Source organism: Bombus vosnesenskii, unplaced genomic scaffold (assembly GCF_011952255.1).
Source record: "Bombus vosnesenskii isolate JDL3184/JDL3185 unplaced genomic scaffold, Bvos_JDL3184-5_v1.1 scf7180000016274, whole genome shotgun sequence".
Taxonomy (NCBI): Eukaryota; Metazoa; Arthropoda; class Insecta; order Hymenoptera; family Apidae; genus Bombus; species Bombus vosnesenskii.
Window position 1 is genome coordinate 2872301 of NW_022884343.1, and position 19807 is coordinate 2892107.

At 35.4% G+C, this 19807-nt stretch overlaps 1 protein-coding gene across 1 annotated transcript in view; it reads left to right on the forward strand.

The window, feature by feature from the left end:
• Window positions 1–19807, forward strand: part of LOC117242564 (probable G-protein coupled receptor 158) — a 163799-nt gene that overhangs the window by 115354 nt on the left and 28638 nt on the right. The window contains exons 6-7 of the mRNA XM_033509358.1: window positions 13239–13307; window positions 15027–15136. Coding sequence (XP_033365249.1) covers window positions 13239–13307; window positions 15027–15136 — 179 coding nt within the window. The remainder of the gene's footprint in view (window positions 1–13238; window positions 13308–15026; window positions 15137–19807) is intronic.

Genomic DNA, 19807 nt, shown 5'->3' on the forward strand with positions numbered 1-19807 from the left:
TTCTTCTCTTGTAAAAAATTATATTTTGTGAAAGTTTTAGAAATCTAAAAAATGGACAACTTTGTAATAGAACATATTAAAGTTTCGAAACTTCATGTTATTAGAAATACTAGGAAATATGTAAATTGGAGGGTTTCGTTTAAAACTATCCAAGTCGCTGAAGGATAGAAAAGTTTGGAAATTGCATAAAAGTTTCAAGTATCTCCAGTAATAAAAATTCAAATATTTTATTTCATTACGAACGATCGAGAATTTTTGTTTTATGAAACTGCCCAAAATTATTCCAAAATATACATTGAAATCTGGAAATTCTATTTTACCAGACGTACATATTTCAAAGGATGCAAATAAGCCAAGATTAAGAAAAGTTCACGGAGGTGGTGAAAAATTTCCAAGAACTACACTTTAAGGAACAAGCTTCGTGTCTGGAAAAGTTTTAACCCGAAACCAGTTCATTTTTAATGAATTCGTGGAACATTTTTGCAATATGGCAGCAGCATTAGAGCGCGAAATGGTTAAAAATTAATGCAATTTAATCTACTCTCTCGGATCTACTGGCTGGAAAATTAAGAGAAGCGTCCTTTTAACGCAAGTTAGCAACAGGGGGCAACTCATTGGCCAAAGGCGAGCCATTGTCGACCGGCTGAACTCTGACTGTTCTCCTTCGAGTTTGTCGTTCGGGCATCGCCAACAAACCTTCTGTCGTTTCTTCGTTTTATGGGGCTGGCAACTAAATGATTGCGGGTTTTCCCATTGCCACCTAATGACAAAATCCGCAATCATTTAGTTACCAACACAATACTGCAGGAATTCTGAGATTTTAATTTTCCAATTTTTAAATTTTTAGTTTTTAAAATTTTTTAAATTTTAAAATTTTTAAATTTTTAAATTTTTAAATTTAAAAATTTTTTAAATTTTTAAAATTTTTAAAATTTTAAAATTTTTAAATTTTTAAATTTTTAAATTTTTTAAATTTTTAAATTTCAAATTTAAAAGTTTTAAAATTTCGTACTTTGAAAATTTGAAGTTCAGGAAATCTGTAATCGTTCGAAATGCGAAGGCTTTGGAAATTCGGAAAATTACAAATTTCACGATCTTGAAAATTTCAAGATTCCAGGATTCTATTGGCTTGGCAACTAAGTGATTGCGGATTTTGTCGATACCACCTAATAACAAAATCCGCAATCACTTAGTTGCCAATACTTCTACTTCTTCTTTCACCACTTTTCATTTTGTAATTTCATTTCGTCTCAACCTTAAAAAATCCAAATTGTAATAATTGCAAAAATAGCAAAATCCTGAGAACAGATGGAGAAGATAGATTTGCTCGGTGGAGAATACTCAGGACATACAAGTATTCGCCTGGTCGTTAGTGGTAGAGAAAAAAGGTGGTGGGTCGATAAGAAAAGGGAAAAAAGCGGTGAAATATGCGCGGCCATGTCCATTTGCCTTTCTCTCTTTTTTCGTTTCTCGCGGCCAGCCATAACGAAACAACGTTTTGCTCGACACGGCCAGACCACTGGGGGAAATTAAGAGCCGAATGGAAACGAGTTACGCGAACTCGCGACTGGCTAGACAAAAAGGCAGCTGTTTCGTCGAATATATTAGGTTGGTGCAGGTGAAATATCGTTGAATTTCGTCGTTTGCTCATTAAATTTTATTGTATCGTCGGCCACGATATATCAACTACGTCGACAAAGAAAAGTTTGCTTGTAGCAATTTGCTAATAATTTATGAGAAATATTTTTATAACGTGTGACGTTTATCGACTGATTCAGGAGAATTTTTTTTATTTGCCTGTGTTTCTTGATAATGCATTTGTTCGAGTATAATGTGTTTCAGTATTTCATGGAGAAATATTTTCATATTGAATTTCTTTGAGAAATATTTGAACATTTTTGCAGCAACAAATTTCGTGCAGACCAAGGTAGAATAAGTCTGTTACTTTTGTTCGAACGTTCTATAAAATTTCCGTCATCTTCGTGATGGAAAACGACGTTTGTAATATCCGGTTGATGGCTTTCAAATAAAACTTCAATCACGGTTGCTCTTTCTTCGAAATATCGTGCGTTTGATTAAAATAATATCCATCTTGTTTTGTGCAGTCCTTTAATGCTTTTATGTAATTTCGTTTTAAATTCATAAGGATCGATTTAATAGAATTTTAATTGAAGTCATAAACGATATTGGTTTTCGATTAAGTTTTCAATGTTTTTCCCATTTATTGGACGAATGAATGGCTTCATAGGAAAAATTTCTTATTCTTTAATAATAGACCTTTCATCGTTTTGCTGCCAGCTATTTTTCCTCCACTTTGTTGCCTCAAATTTACAAAAATCTTTCTAGTGAGGTGTTTTGCAATTTTATAGAAATTTATCAAGCCATTTTAAATCATTATTTTCTGAATTATGCTGCTACCAATGTTAAAAAGTGACACGAAAACTGATAACATCCACTTGTAATCGCAGATGATAATAAATCTTGAAAATGGATTTTGTTTGTTCGTTGGAAGCGACAGGAAATCCATTTATCCATTCTCTTTACTTTTCCTATTTGAACGAAACGACCGACAACAGTAGATTGGCTTACTTTCGCACGAAACGCTGATTCCCCATTGTCGTCAATTATTTGCAGTAATAATTCTTAATTACGGTAATATATCTTTAAAAGTTATCTTCTTCGATGGCAATTCTGCCCTTTCTCCCTTTCTCATTTTTCAAATGATGCATTCGTATATATAATATTTTTTTTACTACCCTTATTCAAATCTAAGCTTACGAGTATTCTGATTTTTCAAACTAGTCTCAACTTTCACGAATCGGTCTCAAATTTCAAGAACCGATCTCGACTTTCAGGAATTGGTCTCAAATTTCACGAACCGATCTCAAATTTCACGAACTGGTTTCAATTTTCACGAACTGGTTTCAACTTATTTCACGAACCGGTTTCAACTTTCACGAATTGGTCTCAAATTTCACGAACCGGTTTCAAGTTTCACGAACCGATCTCAAATTTCACGAATCGGTTTCAAGTTTCACGAACCAATCTCAGCTTTCACAAACCAATCTCAGCTTTCACGAACCGATGTCAGCTTTCACGAGCCAGTTTCAACTTTTACGAAACGATTTCAAATTGCTCGAATTATTATAGTTCATCCGTGTAAACATTAACATAACTTCCTTCACAAATAATGGCTTCATACATTGAATATCTTTTACGACACTTATCCTCAAGATTACACAGATTTTGTGACTCATCGAACTTTTTGTAGCTTTTTTTTTTATCGTTTCCGCTTCTCGAAAAATTCCTTCGTATTACGTTCGAATTCCGACGTTCGTGCCGCTTGTCCGATTTCGCAATTTCGGCGAATAATTTCAATTTTCCGACGAATTTCTCAAATATTATTTTCGAATTCCAACGTTCGTTCTTGTTTCCAAATTTTTGGAATTTCCTCCGGCTATATTAATTCTTCAAAGAATTTTCTCAGATTATTTTCAAATTCTAATCCTAGTGCTAATGAAATTTCGTATGTATCGCGAGTAGACTGTTTCCATTTTTATGGAGATTTATATTTTTGAGAATATCATTAAAAAAGTAAAATCTCGGTAAAAAAAACAATTCTTTTGCATAACACATATTTCAATTTACATACACATCGATGCCATGAAAATAAAGAAAGTATGAAAATTGCCAAAATATCTGAAATTTAAAATAATTCAGAAATTTGCTGCAAGTGCTGGTACATTCGATAAAATGTCAATTCTATGAAAAGTACGTTTCCTTTGAATCTTTCTCCGACTTCGCCACGAATTTTACAAATAACCCAATAACATAATCTCGCGTGGCCTTTCTTCGTACAAAGAACAGAATTGAAAAGTGGCAAAGGAGAATGACCTTGACCCTAAAGAGTGTTTCGTTCTCTCTCAACAGTTTGATCTACGATGCATCGTGTACGGTATAGCAACTAAATCGAAGAAATTGAATTCGACCATGAATCATCGTGAAACTATAAATCTTTCATGAAATCGAATCGTGTTCCTTCGTTCGAATCAATTAAAAGAAGCACACGAGCTTCGAGCAAGTAGCAATTTAACTGATATCGATCTCATCCTCGAAATAATTAAAAAGAAGTATACAGGTGTGCCAGATACATCCATCTATCTGAAAGCGAATTGATTCTTTGTTACATTGCGGCAGTAATGGAATTTTGTTGACAGAATGAAGAATGCTTGGCAACAATAGAGCAGCAACTCCATCTCAATTATAAGCGAATTTTTTAATTCACTTTGTATTATAAATGTACAATGGTTGGCGTGTTCACGATGATTTAACAAAACACTTGTTTTTATGAACGAATTTTTGTTTCACCAGCTTTGTGAATTTCATGAATTTCCCGAATTCTTTTCTAAATTTTTTGTTTCGTTTTATCGGTTTTACGAACCTTCTAAACTTGATGAATTTTCCACCTATGAAAATATTTCATTAATTGAACATTTTATATCTAATTTTTATGTATATTATAATTGATAAAGTCATAAGTTAATTTTGTCTTTCCACTGTGGTACTTAGAAGAAAATTTGAAACGTATCTGTAAATACTATAAAAATGTTTAAAGGACTACAATCGTTCTACAATTTCTTTGCAAATTTCTGGGAAAGACATCGTGTCGTCAACCTGAAGCTTTCGTGCTTTTTCAAAAATATGTTTCAGTGAAATTGTTCGTACCAGTATTGTGAAATCTTTTGCCAGTTAAAAAAATGTTTTACAGCGAATGAAACAAGTAGTAGTATCTTGAGGGACTATCTGGAGAATATACAGGGTGTCAATAAAATTTCCCAAGCAAATATTTACGCAGTGTTTCTTGCACGTTCTGTGTCTTTGTGTATGGAAAAAAGCTGGAAATTGTAGAATGAAATTTGAATAAATTGAAATGTATTTCCACAGCATTTGCACAGTATATTTCCAATTTTTCTCTATATACCACAATAAAAAATGAACTTCTGCGATGACCTAATCATTGTAAATTATATTTATAATACAAGCAATATATTCGTATATCATTACATATTATTGCTATATATCACATAATTATTATCACGTTTCGTTTACGCGTTATCATATTTATAACATTCCACACATTTATAAAATCTTTTAATAAAATCGAACGATACATTTGTACGTACAAGAACATTTTTTTTTTCGCATCTGGAATTGCACATTACAAATATTTTTTTCTGACATTTCGCGTATTAAATCTGCCGGAGCTACGAATTGATGGAACAGGCGGACGAGAAGAAAAATTGAGAAACGACGAAGCGAAGTTGATTGCAGCAACACCCTCGTGCACCACAGGACAGTAAACAGCGAGGAATAAAAATTAAAATGGCTGTAGGACGGAAACGATACGCGTTATCGCTAATGAAATAGAAAATCCAGCTCTCAGAAAGCAAGCAGCGCAGTTCAGTCTGTATTAACAGCCCTCCGCTCTTATTTCCCCGGAGGTTCGTTACAAAGGAGAACCTCCACGATGCTGCTATATCCTTCCAATAAACGCAGCTACTCCATGCTCCTTAGCGAACGAGATTCCTTTTCCTTTTTTACCTCGTCGCCAATGAGAGACATCCAACGTTTATCGATAAGTTGATCGAACTGTTCGAAGAATATTTTCAAAATAAACGACGAGTATTCGCGATTTATAAAATCATTCGATTTTATTTCTTCGAATTAAATTTCAATTCATTAATATTTCTTCGAATTAAATTTCAATTCATTAATATTTCTTCGAATTAAATTTCAATTCATTAATATTTCTTCATATTGAGAATTATTGGCAAAGTGTGTGACACGACGACGAAGACTTGACGTTAGCGAGGTAGAGACTTACGTATCGGGGCAGGAGACTTACGTATAGGAGGAGGAGACTTACGTAAGGGGCGCTTCCACCAGTAACAAAATTTCAGAGCTGAAAATTTGTTCGTAACTTTAAATGCCAACTTTGATTCCGCAAAATATAGCAAAACAGTTTGGAACTGTCACTTGACGAGGCAGAAAGCCATCAAACTGATAATTGCAATATTGGGTTGGCAACTAAGTGATTGCGGGTTTTGTCATAAAGTGGTAATGGCACAATCCGCAATCACATAGTTGCCAAGCCCAACCTAATCTCAAACTGTCACTTGACGAGGCAGAAAGGCATCAAACTGATAATTGCAATACTGGGTTGGCAACTAAGTGATTGCGGGCTTTGTCATAAAGTGGTAATGGCACAATCCGCAATCACATAGTTGCCAAGCCCAACCTAACCTCAAACTGTCACTTGACGAGGCAGAAAGGCATCAAACTGATAATTATAATATTAGGTTGGCAACTAAGTGATTGCGGGTTTTGTCATTAGGTGGTAATGGCAAAATCCGCAATCGCTTAGTTGCCAACCTAAAATATTGTGATAACAATGTTGTACCTTACAATTGATACTATACTATCTTTAATATTATTATCGATAAAGAACAAAGCGTAGGTTGATTATCTACATCGAAAGAACGGTGTCATTAATATTTTCAAATTTATTAATTTTTTCGCTTTTCAAAAAGCAATATTTTTCCATTATATGCGGGTACAATTATAACTCAGCTGACGAACAGCCTGTTCCATAATGCGATAATTATCCAGGTTTCTATTTATTTGTACAACGTAATGAAATGGCAATAATAAATGGCATGATATTAGTTCATTCTCTTTACGTCTTCTATATGAGCCAAGAGGAACAACTATGGAATGGCTCGTTTCTATTCGAGATGTTATTTCTCCTGCTATTTGCCATGGATTGTTTCCAGTGATATCTCTGAAAACATCATTGTCGACAGCATTTCCTGATCTTTCCTCTTGCTTCATTTCCTAATGGTCCATGAATTTCGGAAAACGCGAATTTACGCTGCTCGATTTCTAAAAATAGTCAATTTCAACATACGAAAATTGTTGAGATTTGATTGTTACGCACTAATGTATCGATGAATTGTTTAAATAGAACAAACAATGTCTTGGAATATTTCCTAAATGCTAAATTTATATTTTCATCGCATTCTTTTCAGATTTCAATTTAAATTTTCTTCGAAGATTTTCGCAAATTCAAATTTTCTTCTAAATATCACAGTAGAAAGACAAAATTAACTTATGACTTTATCCAACGTAATATATTATAAATATACAGAATATATGATATTTATAAATTATTTTCGAAACGTAAAGTTAATATCAGTGCTTTAATCAAATTGCACAAGGTGTCCAAACGTTCGGATAAAAGAACGAAGGAGAAACGTTTCTCTGGCTACATAGAAATAAATAAACGCTGAAAGGCTGGCAATAAAATATTCAATAAAAATAATCGCGATCAGAAATATCCAGGACGACCCTTTTAAGGGTCGCGACCCTTCCCGGCCAACTTTCTTCCAGCTTCGACGAACGAAGGTTTCTGTCATCGTTCCAGGGATCAGTAAAAGCCTTTCCATCGCGTGTATCATCTCCCAAGGGACCTCTACTCAGATTACAACCATGATTCTTTGAAATGAAACCCAAAGAAACTTGCACGAATGTACTTTCGTTACTTTTACCAGTGGACCACGTACATGCTTTCTTCGAATGACAAATTCGCTATAAAAATGAAAAATTGCGGTGCTTGTTTCTTAGCGAGCGTGTTTGTCCCATGGAAGGAACATTGACGAGCGATTGTACGCGTGAAATAAAAATAACTCGGCAGGACGTCGGAACACAAAACGCGTAAAAGCTGCGACCATCTTCCATTTACCAATATTCGATTTCCGCGTCTCTATAATAGTCAGCAATCTTCAATCGTAGCGACTTTATAGTCAGCAATGTTCCATTTCTCTGGTTTTGTAATCGCCAGATCTTTGCTGCGACTTCATAGTCATCAATTTCCAATTGTCGCAGCTTCGTAGTCACCAATTTTCAATTTTCGCGCACCTACAGTCAGCAATTTTCAATTGCTACATCTTTACAGTTATTAATCCTGCATCTCTGTAGCTTTGTAGTCGCCAGTTTTTAATCGGTGGGATTTCACAGTTATAGTTATACAGTTATATAGATCATATAGTTAATTTCAAATTGCTACAGCTTTACAGCTTCCAGTTTTCAATTTCCACGTTTCTTATAGTCGTTGACTATTAATCGCTGCGCCAATTTTTCACCACGATAGCTTTAGGATCATCAATATCCGCGCGTCTACAGTCGCTAATCCTTGCAATCTTATAGTCTCCAATCTTCAATTTTTATAACTTTGTAGCTATCAGCGTTTCATTACTGCGACTTTATAGTCACCAATTTTCGATCGTCACGGCCTCGTAATCGTCGATGTTGGATTGACGAACGAAATTTCGAATCCAGAAATGAAATTCTACTAATGAAATCATCATAAGCATCTGATATCGTCGATCAAAACGTATCAGTGACAAAATTTCGACCACTGTGTCTTTATAGTCACCATCTGCCGTCGAAGAACACGTTCGCCATTCGTCTGCAAACAGTCTGTCTCGCAGCCATAATCATAAACCTGGGAGATTCGAGTGCACATTGTCGCGATATTTTCCCATTTTAAGCACGAGCAGCGTGTTCAACGCTGGATTAAATTACATTTTTTATGTGGGCTCCTGCGGGACGATTCCGCACTGATTGTAAAAACGTCCCGATGGTTTATACTTTTCTCTGCTTTTACCGCAGTCGTCACATGCGTTACTGCAAAACTAACGTTGCATTTCTCAAGTTATAAATTTACATAAAAAAAAATTTTTTTTTAAATCACGAATAAAATAATACTACTCACTTTCACGACTCTCGAAGAACAATCGTTCATGGAACACTTTACATACAATATAGGAAATGTTCATAGAAAATTGTACGGACCTGCCTACCTGTATAAAATTTAGAATATTCGTATATTTGTAATACGTAAAATACATGACGCGTATGTTTATAATATGTTTATAAGTGTGTCTTGTTGGACACTGGCGTGGAGGCAAAAGGGGTGCTGCTACCCCATAAGATACGATCGTTAGGGGAAATAGGTTAAATAAAGAGCGGAAACGGCAGAAGCGCATTTAAACGACATATAATGAGAAAATGGGTTTCGAGCGGGACGCGAACAGGGCGGAAACGCATTTAATCAGCGAGATAGTGGCGACGTAGAGGGTAAAAGGAGTTACTTTAATGAAATTTAAGATCGCAAGACGTGGCGAAATATTTTTGTGAAAAGTCACCGTGGATGGTGAAATGAGAAAAAGGAGCCGTCGGAAAAGCCACTCGAAGGAAATGTTCAAAGGGAAAGAAAGTGCTTGCCCCGAGTGAAAGAAGGGGGAGAAAGCATCGTGCAACGTGTCAAGAGAAGAATACCATAAAAGACGCCACACTAAAGGGAAACTAATGCATTTAAACGAGACATTTTGTGGATAAGATGCTTCCAAGGAATTATTTAACTCAGTATTATTCTCTAGGTTCGTTGGCTACAGCAATTTAGTGCTGTACCTTTGCATTTATCGTATGTATAAAATAATTGAAATAATTAGCACATTTAATCAGATATATCAGAAAAAAGAAAAAAACGAAGAGAGGATGCTGTACGTTCAGAATTAAACATTAGGAAGATTCATTTGCACTCGCATTATTCAATTCACTGTTTCAATCGACAATTATTCCGTCGTTTACAATTTTCCATATTTATCAATTCGTCGATCTCGTCAATTCACATTTGTTAAAATACACGCATACCATTGAAGAAAAATCATTCAGCAAAAATTAGAAGAAATTTCCTAACTGAGCGTTTAACTTAATTCTGTTATGTAAGTAATTTTTAATATCGTACAAAGCATTTGTAATATTGTGCGAATAAAGATGGAAGAGCAATGGCTTATGGGTTGAGCTTCGCAGTAATTGTTTGAACTTAGTTGTAAGGGAAATATTGGACAAGTGACTGATACGCCTGGGATATTTCACGGCTGCTCTACTCGCAACGTCTGACTACTGACAGACCTATGCTACTGAAACCTACCGGACTTCACACGTCGACGTGAAGGCGCAACTAATTTTTTCCCTTATCTCTGTCAGTTGATTTCATCCGTGGCAAAGCACGTTATCAAGGTTATCGAACAAGCTACGATATTTCGAAACCACCAGGCTATTTTCATATGTTGGCAACTAAGTGATTGCGGGTTTTGTCATTAGGTGATATTGAGAAAACCCGCAATCATTTAGTTGCCAACCTAATAGAAACGGAGGAAGAAGTCTGACTCGATGGAGGCCGATGCGTAGCCAGGCTGGCCAATATTATTCCGTGCGAATTCCAAGCGAAACGTTGCAGGGATGCTGTTCAAACGAATGCACGTCGAGCTGCAAATGTTTTGCTCGATGGCAAATATTTAAACACGACTGTGCATATTGTACATGTTCCTGCAATCGACGCGAATTATAGGACCATTCGTCGAGTTTCTCGTAACCATAACCAGATATATAATAGCAGCTATCGTCGATCGATTATAATATTGCAGCGGATCGTTAAGAGGATTTTTTATAAATTATTCCCATAATTTCTACAATTTATTCTTATAATCTAGCAATTAATATTTCTATATTATTAATGTAACAAATTGATATGTGTAAAGATGTAGAATATAAAAAGGTGATAAGTCTCTATCTTCTTTTATTTAATTTCAATTATTTTCGTCGATTCTTCGATTTCTGTGTCACTTGACCAGAGATCGTGGAAACCTAAAGTGACGAATATTGTGCTGAATCGTTGAGGAATAATGTTAGGTTGCTATATATGAAGACTATAATATAAGAAAAATTTATTTTTATTTCAATAATTAATTTCTAATTAGTAGAACGAACGAACAATCTTTGAGCAAAATCTCTTTAATCGCATCCACAAAAAGATGAATTTGCTATTTAAATATTAACCTAACATTTATAATTTCCGATATTCTCCAATTATTCTATTATCATTAAATATTTATAACGTCCAATATATACATAATTAGAAGTTACAATATTTAATAATTAATAATTAACAAAAATTACAATATTTAACAGGTGAAACAAATATCTGCTTATTTATTTCCATTTCTATTGCAACTAACTCACTTAGTTGCCAACCATATAATAGTCTACGAAGATACAAATCTACGTAAAAATGCACAATGTACACGTAAACATCTTCCACAGAAACCACCCCAATATTCACATAATTTGCTGTATCTGAAGATGTCGTACAGCGCTTCTTGCCCCCTCCCCTCCCCTCCACCTACGCTTGACTTGAGCAAAACTCATCGTGGGAAAATCGAGAAAAGAATAAAATGGCAGAAAGAATTAAAAAAACTGTCGGACAGAGTTAAAGTAAATGGGACGATATTAAGCTAAGAAGGAAGAGTCGCTTATCGACGCAACTCGAAGAGGTAAAGGGGTTGGAGCCACGAAATCTTGTCGGATTAAGAAACTAAAAGCATTCTGTGAAAGGCACCGGTTCCCATTGTGTCTGGCAAGTTCAGCACTGACTGCAGTTATTTCTCGTCCAATGCAATTCGCCAACTTCCGATTTCCTATTTTAATGGACTCAACCCCCGCAGTTTCGATAATGTGTCTGTTTCTTGCGTAAACTGTGTCACGGACGAAAGGGGTGAAAGAGGGTGGAAGGCAGCGAGTAGTTGATAGAAACTCTTGGACAATTAAAAATCCGTCGGCCCACCCCTTCTTCATCGAGCTTTGTCTCTAGTTGCCAGAGTAAATCGTTTCTTCGTCAGTGGTTCTCAAGTGGCTGTCGTCCAATTTCTTCAGATTGCCGAAATATTTTTTCTGCGCCATTTGTTGAACATTGACAAATATTTTCTACTCGTATGTTCCTGTATATCGATGGATTTGCATGGAATTATTTTAATTCCTACGTTAAGTATCATCGTGTCGATTGTAGTTTTGCGTTTAAATAATTTTATGGGGTTGGCAACTAAGTGATCGCGGATCTTGCCATTACCACCTAATAACGAAGTCCGCAATCACTTAGTTGCCAACCCAATATTATAATTATCAGTTTGATGCCTTTCTGCCTCGTCAAGCGACAGTTTGAGGTTAGGTTGGGCTTGGCAACTAAGTGATTGCGGATTTTGCCATTACCACCTAATGACAAAGTCCGCAATCACTTAGTTGCCAACCTAATATTATAATTATCAGTTTGATGCCTTTCTGCCTCGTCAAGCGACAGTTTGAGGTTAGGTTGGGCTTGGCAACTAAGTGATTGCGGCTTTTGTCACTACGTGGTAATGGCAAAAGCCGCAATCACTTAGTTGCCAACCCAATAGATGCTTAATTTATGTTGTGAATGATGAACGTTCGAAGTTTAGGCGAACGAAACGCGTTGAATTAATTCTAACGTAGCTTGATTCGTATTTTCCTTTATAAATTATTACGTATGCTTTGATTTTCATGTCAGATATTTTCTGCCTTGGGATAATTTCAATTTGTCTCGGATCGGTGTGGTGGAATTTCGTAAATTAGTTTTAATATAATTTTTCCCTAAAATTTTAAGATGACAATTTTATCTTCTGAAATAATTTTACGTCTTTTAATACAAAATATAACGTGAATCATTCTACTGACCTATGACCTATGATGTGGGTATTGAAAGTTAAAACCGTGCACAGCAAAGCGAAACGGAAAATCTTCCAATTTCCGATAATGTTCAATAGTCTGCAATCGATGGAAAAAAGCGATATCATTGGAATTTTTACTGTTACCAATATTCTATTCTTCATTCGGGAATTCCTTGTTTGTTTTTTAATTGGCTGTGTATTTGACAAACGAATTAATTAACGATATGAAATTGGCCATTTTTCGGTAGATTAACCTTCTTGAACCAGTAACAAAACAATGTTTTTACTGTCAATAATTATTGATTAAGCAAATTATTTACAAATAATTATAAATCGACAAAAGTCAGCTTTTATATCGTTGAATACTCTCTATAAATACAATTAATTACGTAAATAATAAAATATATCGCTTATTTCGTGTATTTTATATATTGCTACGCTCTCATTCTAAAGAGAATCAACAGCTTTGATGATGGACAATAAAACAGACAATTATAATGAATATAAAAAATATAATAAATTATTATTAATGATATAGTCGTAAAAATGCTTGAAGCTGGTATTTTATTTTCTGGTGATTTTCTCTTGTTGCAGGTGGTAAGAGCTGCAAGCCCTGTTCTTCTACGCGTTATTGTACTAGGTGCATTTTTCATATACTGCACGGTAAGTAGCATACGCTACCTACATTTTCACGAAATTTTATTTTAAACGTGGGTTATAAAAATAATAATTCTATTTCTTCTTCTTAAAAAAATACAGAAAAATTAATGTAAACACTTTATGTGTGCTACATACTGAAACAAAAAGGAACTATATAAGACACGTATGAAACTATTCTCATGTAACATGCAGTTTTCAATATAAAATAAGAGAGAAAACCGGTATGATGACATTTTTTTTCTAAAAAATGATCAGAGGAGAACCACGATAATGTCACTTCGTCCTAAAATATCATTCAGAAGAAAAAAGCTATAGTGCTATTTCCCCCTAAAAGCACATTCAGTATATCCAAAGAAACTTTCGATTAAAACATTTATCTAATCTAATTTAAACTTAACTTACGAATCAGAATTTAATCTGAACCTAATCTTGTTCAAATATAACATAGATTCGACTAAACTCTGTCCCAAAACAGATCTGAAGCGAGCCTAAACTACGTCTAAGCAAAATCAGTGAGTCAAATCAAATTAACCTGTATCCTGAAGCAAATTGAAATCTAACCTCAAAATAGGAAATGAACCTAACCTAAAATTAAGATGAACCTAATCAAGATAGGAAATGAACCTAACATAAACCCATCACAAAGTCAGTGAATCAAGTTAAATTGAACTCTATCTCAAGAGAAACCTAAGCGAACCTAACCTAAACCTAGCCAAAATCAGTGAATCAGACCAAATTAAGCTCTATCCCGAAGCAAATTGCAACCTAACCTCAAAATAGAAGATGAAGAGCTAAAATAGTCGACAAACACTAAAGCTCACGGCGGTTATAAAGAATAATAACAAAGTTAATCGATGCCTTTAATACGAATAAATCGCTAGTGATGGACCGTGTAATTTGAGAGCCGCTTAAACAGCCATTCAGCGTGGGCTGTTCTTGTATAAAATGCAATTGATAAGTTCATTCGGAAGTCTTTATCCGGCAATCGAGCACACTTGCCTCCTGTTTGACCGTGAAACCGACGATCTGTCGACACGAAAATGGCGGAGCAAAGGCGATACTAGCGCCGCTCAAACGAAAATTAACCTAATCGTAGAGCGTGACGCGGCACGCGAGTTCGCGTTCTTCCATGAAGAACATTCTTTCGATATCAGCAATTATCCTCATGCGATGCACCCGTAGAACAAGAAAGAAATTTTCCTGTCGAGAGGAAAGAATGTGAAGAATCGAGAGAACTTCTCGATCGTTTAATTTCTCGAAACATTAGATTATAAGAATAATTGCATCGTAGGGATTTTATATCGTCTATTTAACGGTGCTTGTGTCGTAGGAATTTTCTTTCCCGCGTTTAATAACTGTGGTTTTTTATACATTTATGAGAGGTTGCTATAAATTATTGTAATTTTAACTGTCGTTACATCCAAACTATTTTCAATTTTTGTCATTTTTATTCTTTTTACGGTTACTTTTATATTTGTCGCGATAAATATTTTGAAATCATAATGGCGCGCTGTAAAGGAAAAATCTAAAAAGTACGATTTTGTCAATACTATCTGCCTTTGTTAAATGGAATATTTTCGGTTCTAAGCCCCTTGTGATGCCAAGAAAAATTCAATTTATAAGAATTCATAAAAAAAGAAGAAACTCAAATTTCTCAGTAAATCTAACTTTTCTCCGCAGACGTTGAATTATGGTAAATGGAAATCAACTTCTTTGTTTCAGACGATAGTAATGTATCCACGTCCGAACGTCATAACCTGTACAGTGCGTGTGTGGCTGAGGGAGATTGGGTTTTCTCTCACCTATGGAGCTCTCATGTTAAAGACTTGGCGGTGAGTACAAATAGCGTTGTTGGAAATGTTTAATTCCATGTGCCATACTAAGATCCGACGAACGATGTTTGCTCTGCAAATGGGAATCCACTTCACTCAAATTACAGTTCCAATTTGCACACTGACACGCGTGCGGAAAATTACGCGGTTGTACGTTTTAATTTCCTTACAGAATTCCTAAATAACCAACAGTTCTGACGAGTTTCGAATACTATATTTCATATTATATAATTGTATAATTTTCTGAGGAATAGTTTTATCATCAATAGAATAGTTAGGAAAAGTTTTAGTAGCATTGTAATGTTTGCTTTATATTTGAGATGAATCTCATTGGAAATGGAAATCCACGAATTCTGATTTTAAATTTCATATGAGCCAAAAGTTAAATCGATTTAAACCTAATCTGAATAAAACGATTATTTTAACTTAGTGAAAATGACATTCCGTAAGTCAGAATAATTTTCCTCTACGTCAAACGATTTTCCATGAGTCAATCATGTTTCTCCGCGACTCGAAATAATTTCCCATGACCCGTCAAATCAATTTATACAGATTTCACACTCTTACTACTACATTACATTACATCGAAATAGTTTTCTTATTCACAATGAATTTTCCTGAACACCAAATTATTTTCCATGGTTCAGAGTGATTTGTACTGATTTAGAATAACTTTCCTTTGAATACTAATAGCTGTTATATTTAAATAGAAAAATTCTTCTCTACGCTAAGAAATTTTCTTTAACTTTAAACGATTTCCCATAAACCCAAGTAATTTTCTATGGATCAAAATGAGTTTTTATGACTCACAATAATTTTCCATGACTCACCGATACTTGAGACACATCTTAAGCTGTCAATATCTTCTTCCAAAAGTTACACCACCTCCTTCCAATCCCACCAAACTTCGGATAGGTCATTTAGTTTTCCCATAACTAAAAGAAAACATCCTTTTCCTCAAACAGATTTTCCTTTTCCAATCTCTTCCGTCACACGTCAGAAAAATTTCGTCTGTCGCAATTCTCCAATTTACAGTGTTCAGCCAATTTTCCTCGATCTCGAAAGAATCTAGTCGATGAAACAGTGGCACTTTTCGCACTTCATCCCCTAGTTGGAAAGAATCGGAAGAATCGTTTCCCACGGTTAGAAGTGCACCGTCCTGTCTCCATTCTCTTCCTTTCGTCCCCGACTTCTCGCGTTCGATAGATTTCCACCGATCAACCCTCTGACTCAGTTGCTCCGAAGGGTTGAAACGTGAAAAAAAAGAAGGTCAGTAGTTTCTAGCGGTGGCTTCGTCGACCAACGAGTAGTGTATCGTTCCTTTCGTTTTCTTCTTCTTTTTTGCGAAGATTTTTCTCACGAGATCGCTGGTTTCAAGAGCAGCTGCAGGATTTCCGTCGGGCACGGAGATTCCGGGACAAAGATTGCCTCTACTTTCATGCCCCAGCCCATTTCGCTTGCGAAGAAGAGAAATAAAAGTACGCTCTCGTGGCTCGCCCCTGGAATTCGTAAGCCATTCGGACTGCACCTCGTTTTCGACGAACAAAGCTCGGCCAAGTGAGCACGATTCTGTCCTTTTACTGTATTCTTCGCCAGTCGAGTGATAAACCACTCTTTCATCGTGAAACATTGATCTATTTTAAAGGGTTGAGGGATGGATGACGATTTCCGCGGTCGGCACGTTCCGATTTCTTTCTTTCGATAATGGCAGATGTTAGTGAGATGGAAAGCATAGAAACTTGAAAGAAGCTTGGAAAGTTAGAGAAAATAATCGTGATTGAAGGAGAGTCTTATTTGAGTTACGGGAAAATTTATTGAACTCATGGAAATGTTACTTGAGTCATAGTAAAATGTATTCCAGTCGTGGAAATGTTATTTGAGTCAGAGGAAAATTTATTGGAGTTATAGGAATTCTGTTTGAGTCGCGGAAAAATTTATTAAAGTCGTGGAAATGTTACTTGAGTCAGAGGAAAATTTATCGATGACATGGAAATGTTGCAAGAAAATCTATTGAGGCCTAATTGAAATTTAATTTGATTCATGGGAAAATTTATTTAAATAGTTTGAGTCATAGAAAATTCACTAAAGTCACATGATATTTTTTCAAATCATGTAGGAACTATTAATATTCACTAACGCCGTATTAATGTAATCTAAACTGCCATTTGAAGCAAAACTGACCCTTGAACCGGCAAGTTGCTGTAATATCCTGTGGACGATGTACTTTTCTTCGTTGTCGAAGCTAACACAATTAACCAAGGCCCTGAAACTTGCTGTTAAACTTGCTACACTGGGTCCACTGTTAAACTTTCTCTTTCTTCGTCTACTAGTACGCTCGCCATTACACCCAGTCCTTGTTTCCGGCATTCTAATGTTATTTAGCCGAAGTTGCCGCTTAATCGACGCGACGTGCAACTTTGTCAGAAGCTGCAAGTTATAATTAACGGAAGTCGACTCAGCCAGCTAATGCACAGGCTTGACTTACACGAGAAATCGACACACATAATTAGAAATTCCGGCTGGAAACTCAAAATTGCCTCTCTGATCACGTCTCTGTTTCCTTTTGTCTTGCTTAACCGATTGTTCCACGAAATTTGAGAAGTTTCATGATATCATCTATTAATTAACTCCCGCCCACGTAGTATCATGTCATTTGAGAACTCGATCGCTACCTGAAACCGAGAGATGTATTTTTCTATATTAGATTTCAAAGAGGAGAAACGTGAAAATAATAAGATTTCGGTTTCCCAATTTTTCATATTGCGGCGTTTCAAAGGGGAAAAGGTTTGGTAATAGGAAATTCGGTTTTATAATTTCTATTATCTAATTTCCAAATTGTGACATTCCAAAGAGGAAAGGATATGTTTCATTGTTTTATGCGCATCTGAGTGACCGTAAACCAAATGTTACAATCACAAAAATAGTAATCCTTTTTTTTGCAAATAAAAGTTAATTTTGTGCAAATACTCTGTATCTTCACTGATCGAAAAGCCAATAATCTGATATCCACAATTTTGAAGAATCTGTGTGTTCTAATATTTCAAAACTTAAGTATGTTATGTTTAATATTATAAAATTAAAATTTAATATGCAAACTAATATAATAAATATTCTAACACTCAGGAATTAAAATAGTAACAAAAGCTAAATATATGGGAAAAATTATTCATTATCGAACTAATTATCGTCATAAGAATTTCCCAGGATTTAAAACCTTAAATTCGAAGCTCTTCAAGCTTTTGCTCGCTTTTAAAGAATTTCATGACGCGCGTCAGCTTATAATTTTAAACGAAACTTTCGAGATACGCGGTCTAAATTTCCCCAAACTTATCACCACTCAGATCAAACCCGGTAAAGCTGCCTGCTGATTAAAAATAATCCAATTCCGATAAAAACTCTGCGCCTGCGATCCAAAAGTTCTCGCCTGTCTCTCCCGTTTGAATCTTCAATATTTTCCAAACTCGTAATTTACTTGCCACGGGACGAGCCGTTGTACTTTGTTTGTATCGGTGACGAAAAGTGGCAAACTCGCGCGGAATATTAACTTAACCGACGACACAGAAATAAAACTGAATAATTCGTGGTCCTCTGCCTTCAGACTGGATTAATCCTGAGCCCCTGGGTTCTTTGACGAAAGTTGAAAGTGAGGAAAGTTCGCCTGAATGACGCCAGGAAAATTATTTTCGTCCGTCTGATAATCAAAGCTCCATTAATCATCGTTGATACACCCTTAGGCATATTTTCCTTTGATACTCGAAAACTTGCGGTAATTACACTAAATAAACCGACCATCCAAACGCTAATGTACAGAAGTACTGTATTGGCAACTAAGTGACTGCGGATTTTGTCAATAGGTGGCATTGACAAAACCCGCAGTCACTTAGTTGCCAACCCAATATGTGCACAGTTGCTTACCTTTGGCAGGAATATTTTGTTACTGAATTCTGAATTTCCAAGATTCATTTACAATATATGAGCGTACTCTATCGTCTCTCGATTAGTATTAATTAATTAATAGAAATTAGCAACGTTACAAGGAACAAGATAAAAGCCATTGCTGTAAATGTCGAATATTTCAATCTATTTGAATTTTTTTCAAAACGTAGTCGATAAACGCAGAAAATTCCTTTATAAAAAAAACAGCTTGAGAAGCCTTTGTATTTGGAGAGTATTTCAATGTTCTCCAAATTTTTATTCAAAAGCAATTTTTTTACCAAACCTTGTAACACGGATTCAGAATCCTTGGTACAAAATAAAATCTTCCTTCCGCCATTTCTAAACCCAATTCGACCATATCCACGATCAAACAAGGATTAAACAAGTCTTCGTCATCTTAATAATTAATATTAACAATAATGAATTAATACGATGAAATGAGTTTAGAATAATGTTGACAATACTGTAAAGTAAATTGATAATGTTCAAATGTAGAATAGGAGAAGTTTCCATCGTCGACCAGGATTTAGCAGCTGCAATTTTCCACTTAGCCGCTTCAAGATTCACCGATTCACCTGTTACCTGTGTTTAGCACCAAGGACACATTGATTTTGCTCAAGACCTGGCCGATTCCCTAGAGCAATGGCGAAACTTTTCCCTCAGACTGGGTAGCTTGCTGTCAGAGGTTCTTATTCGCCTCGAGGATCGCTTCCAGTGGTCACGACAACTGGGTCA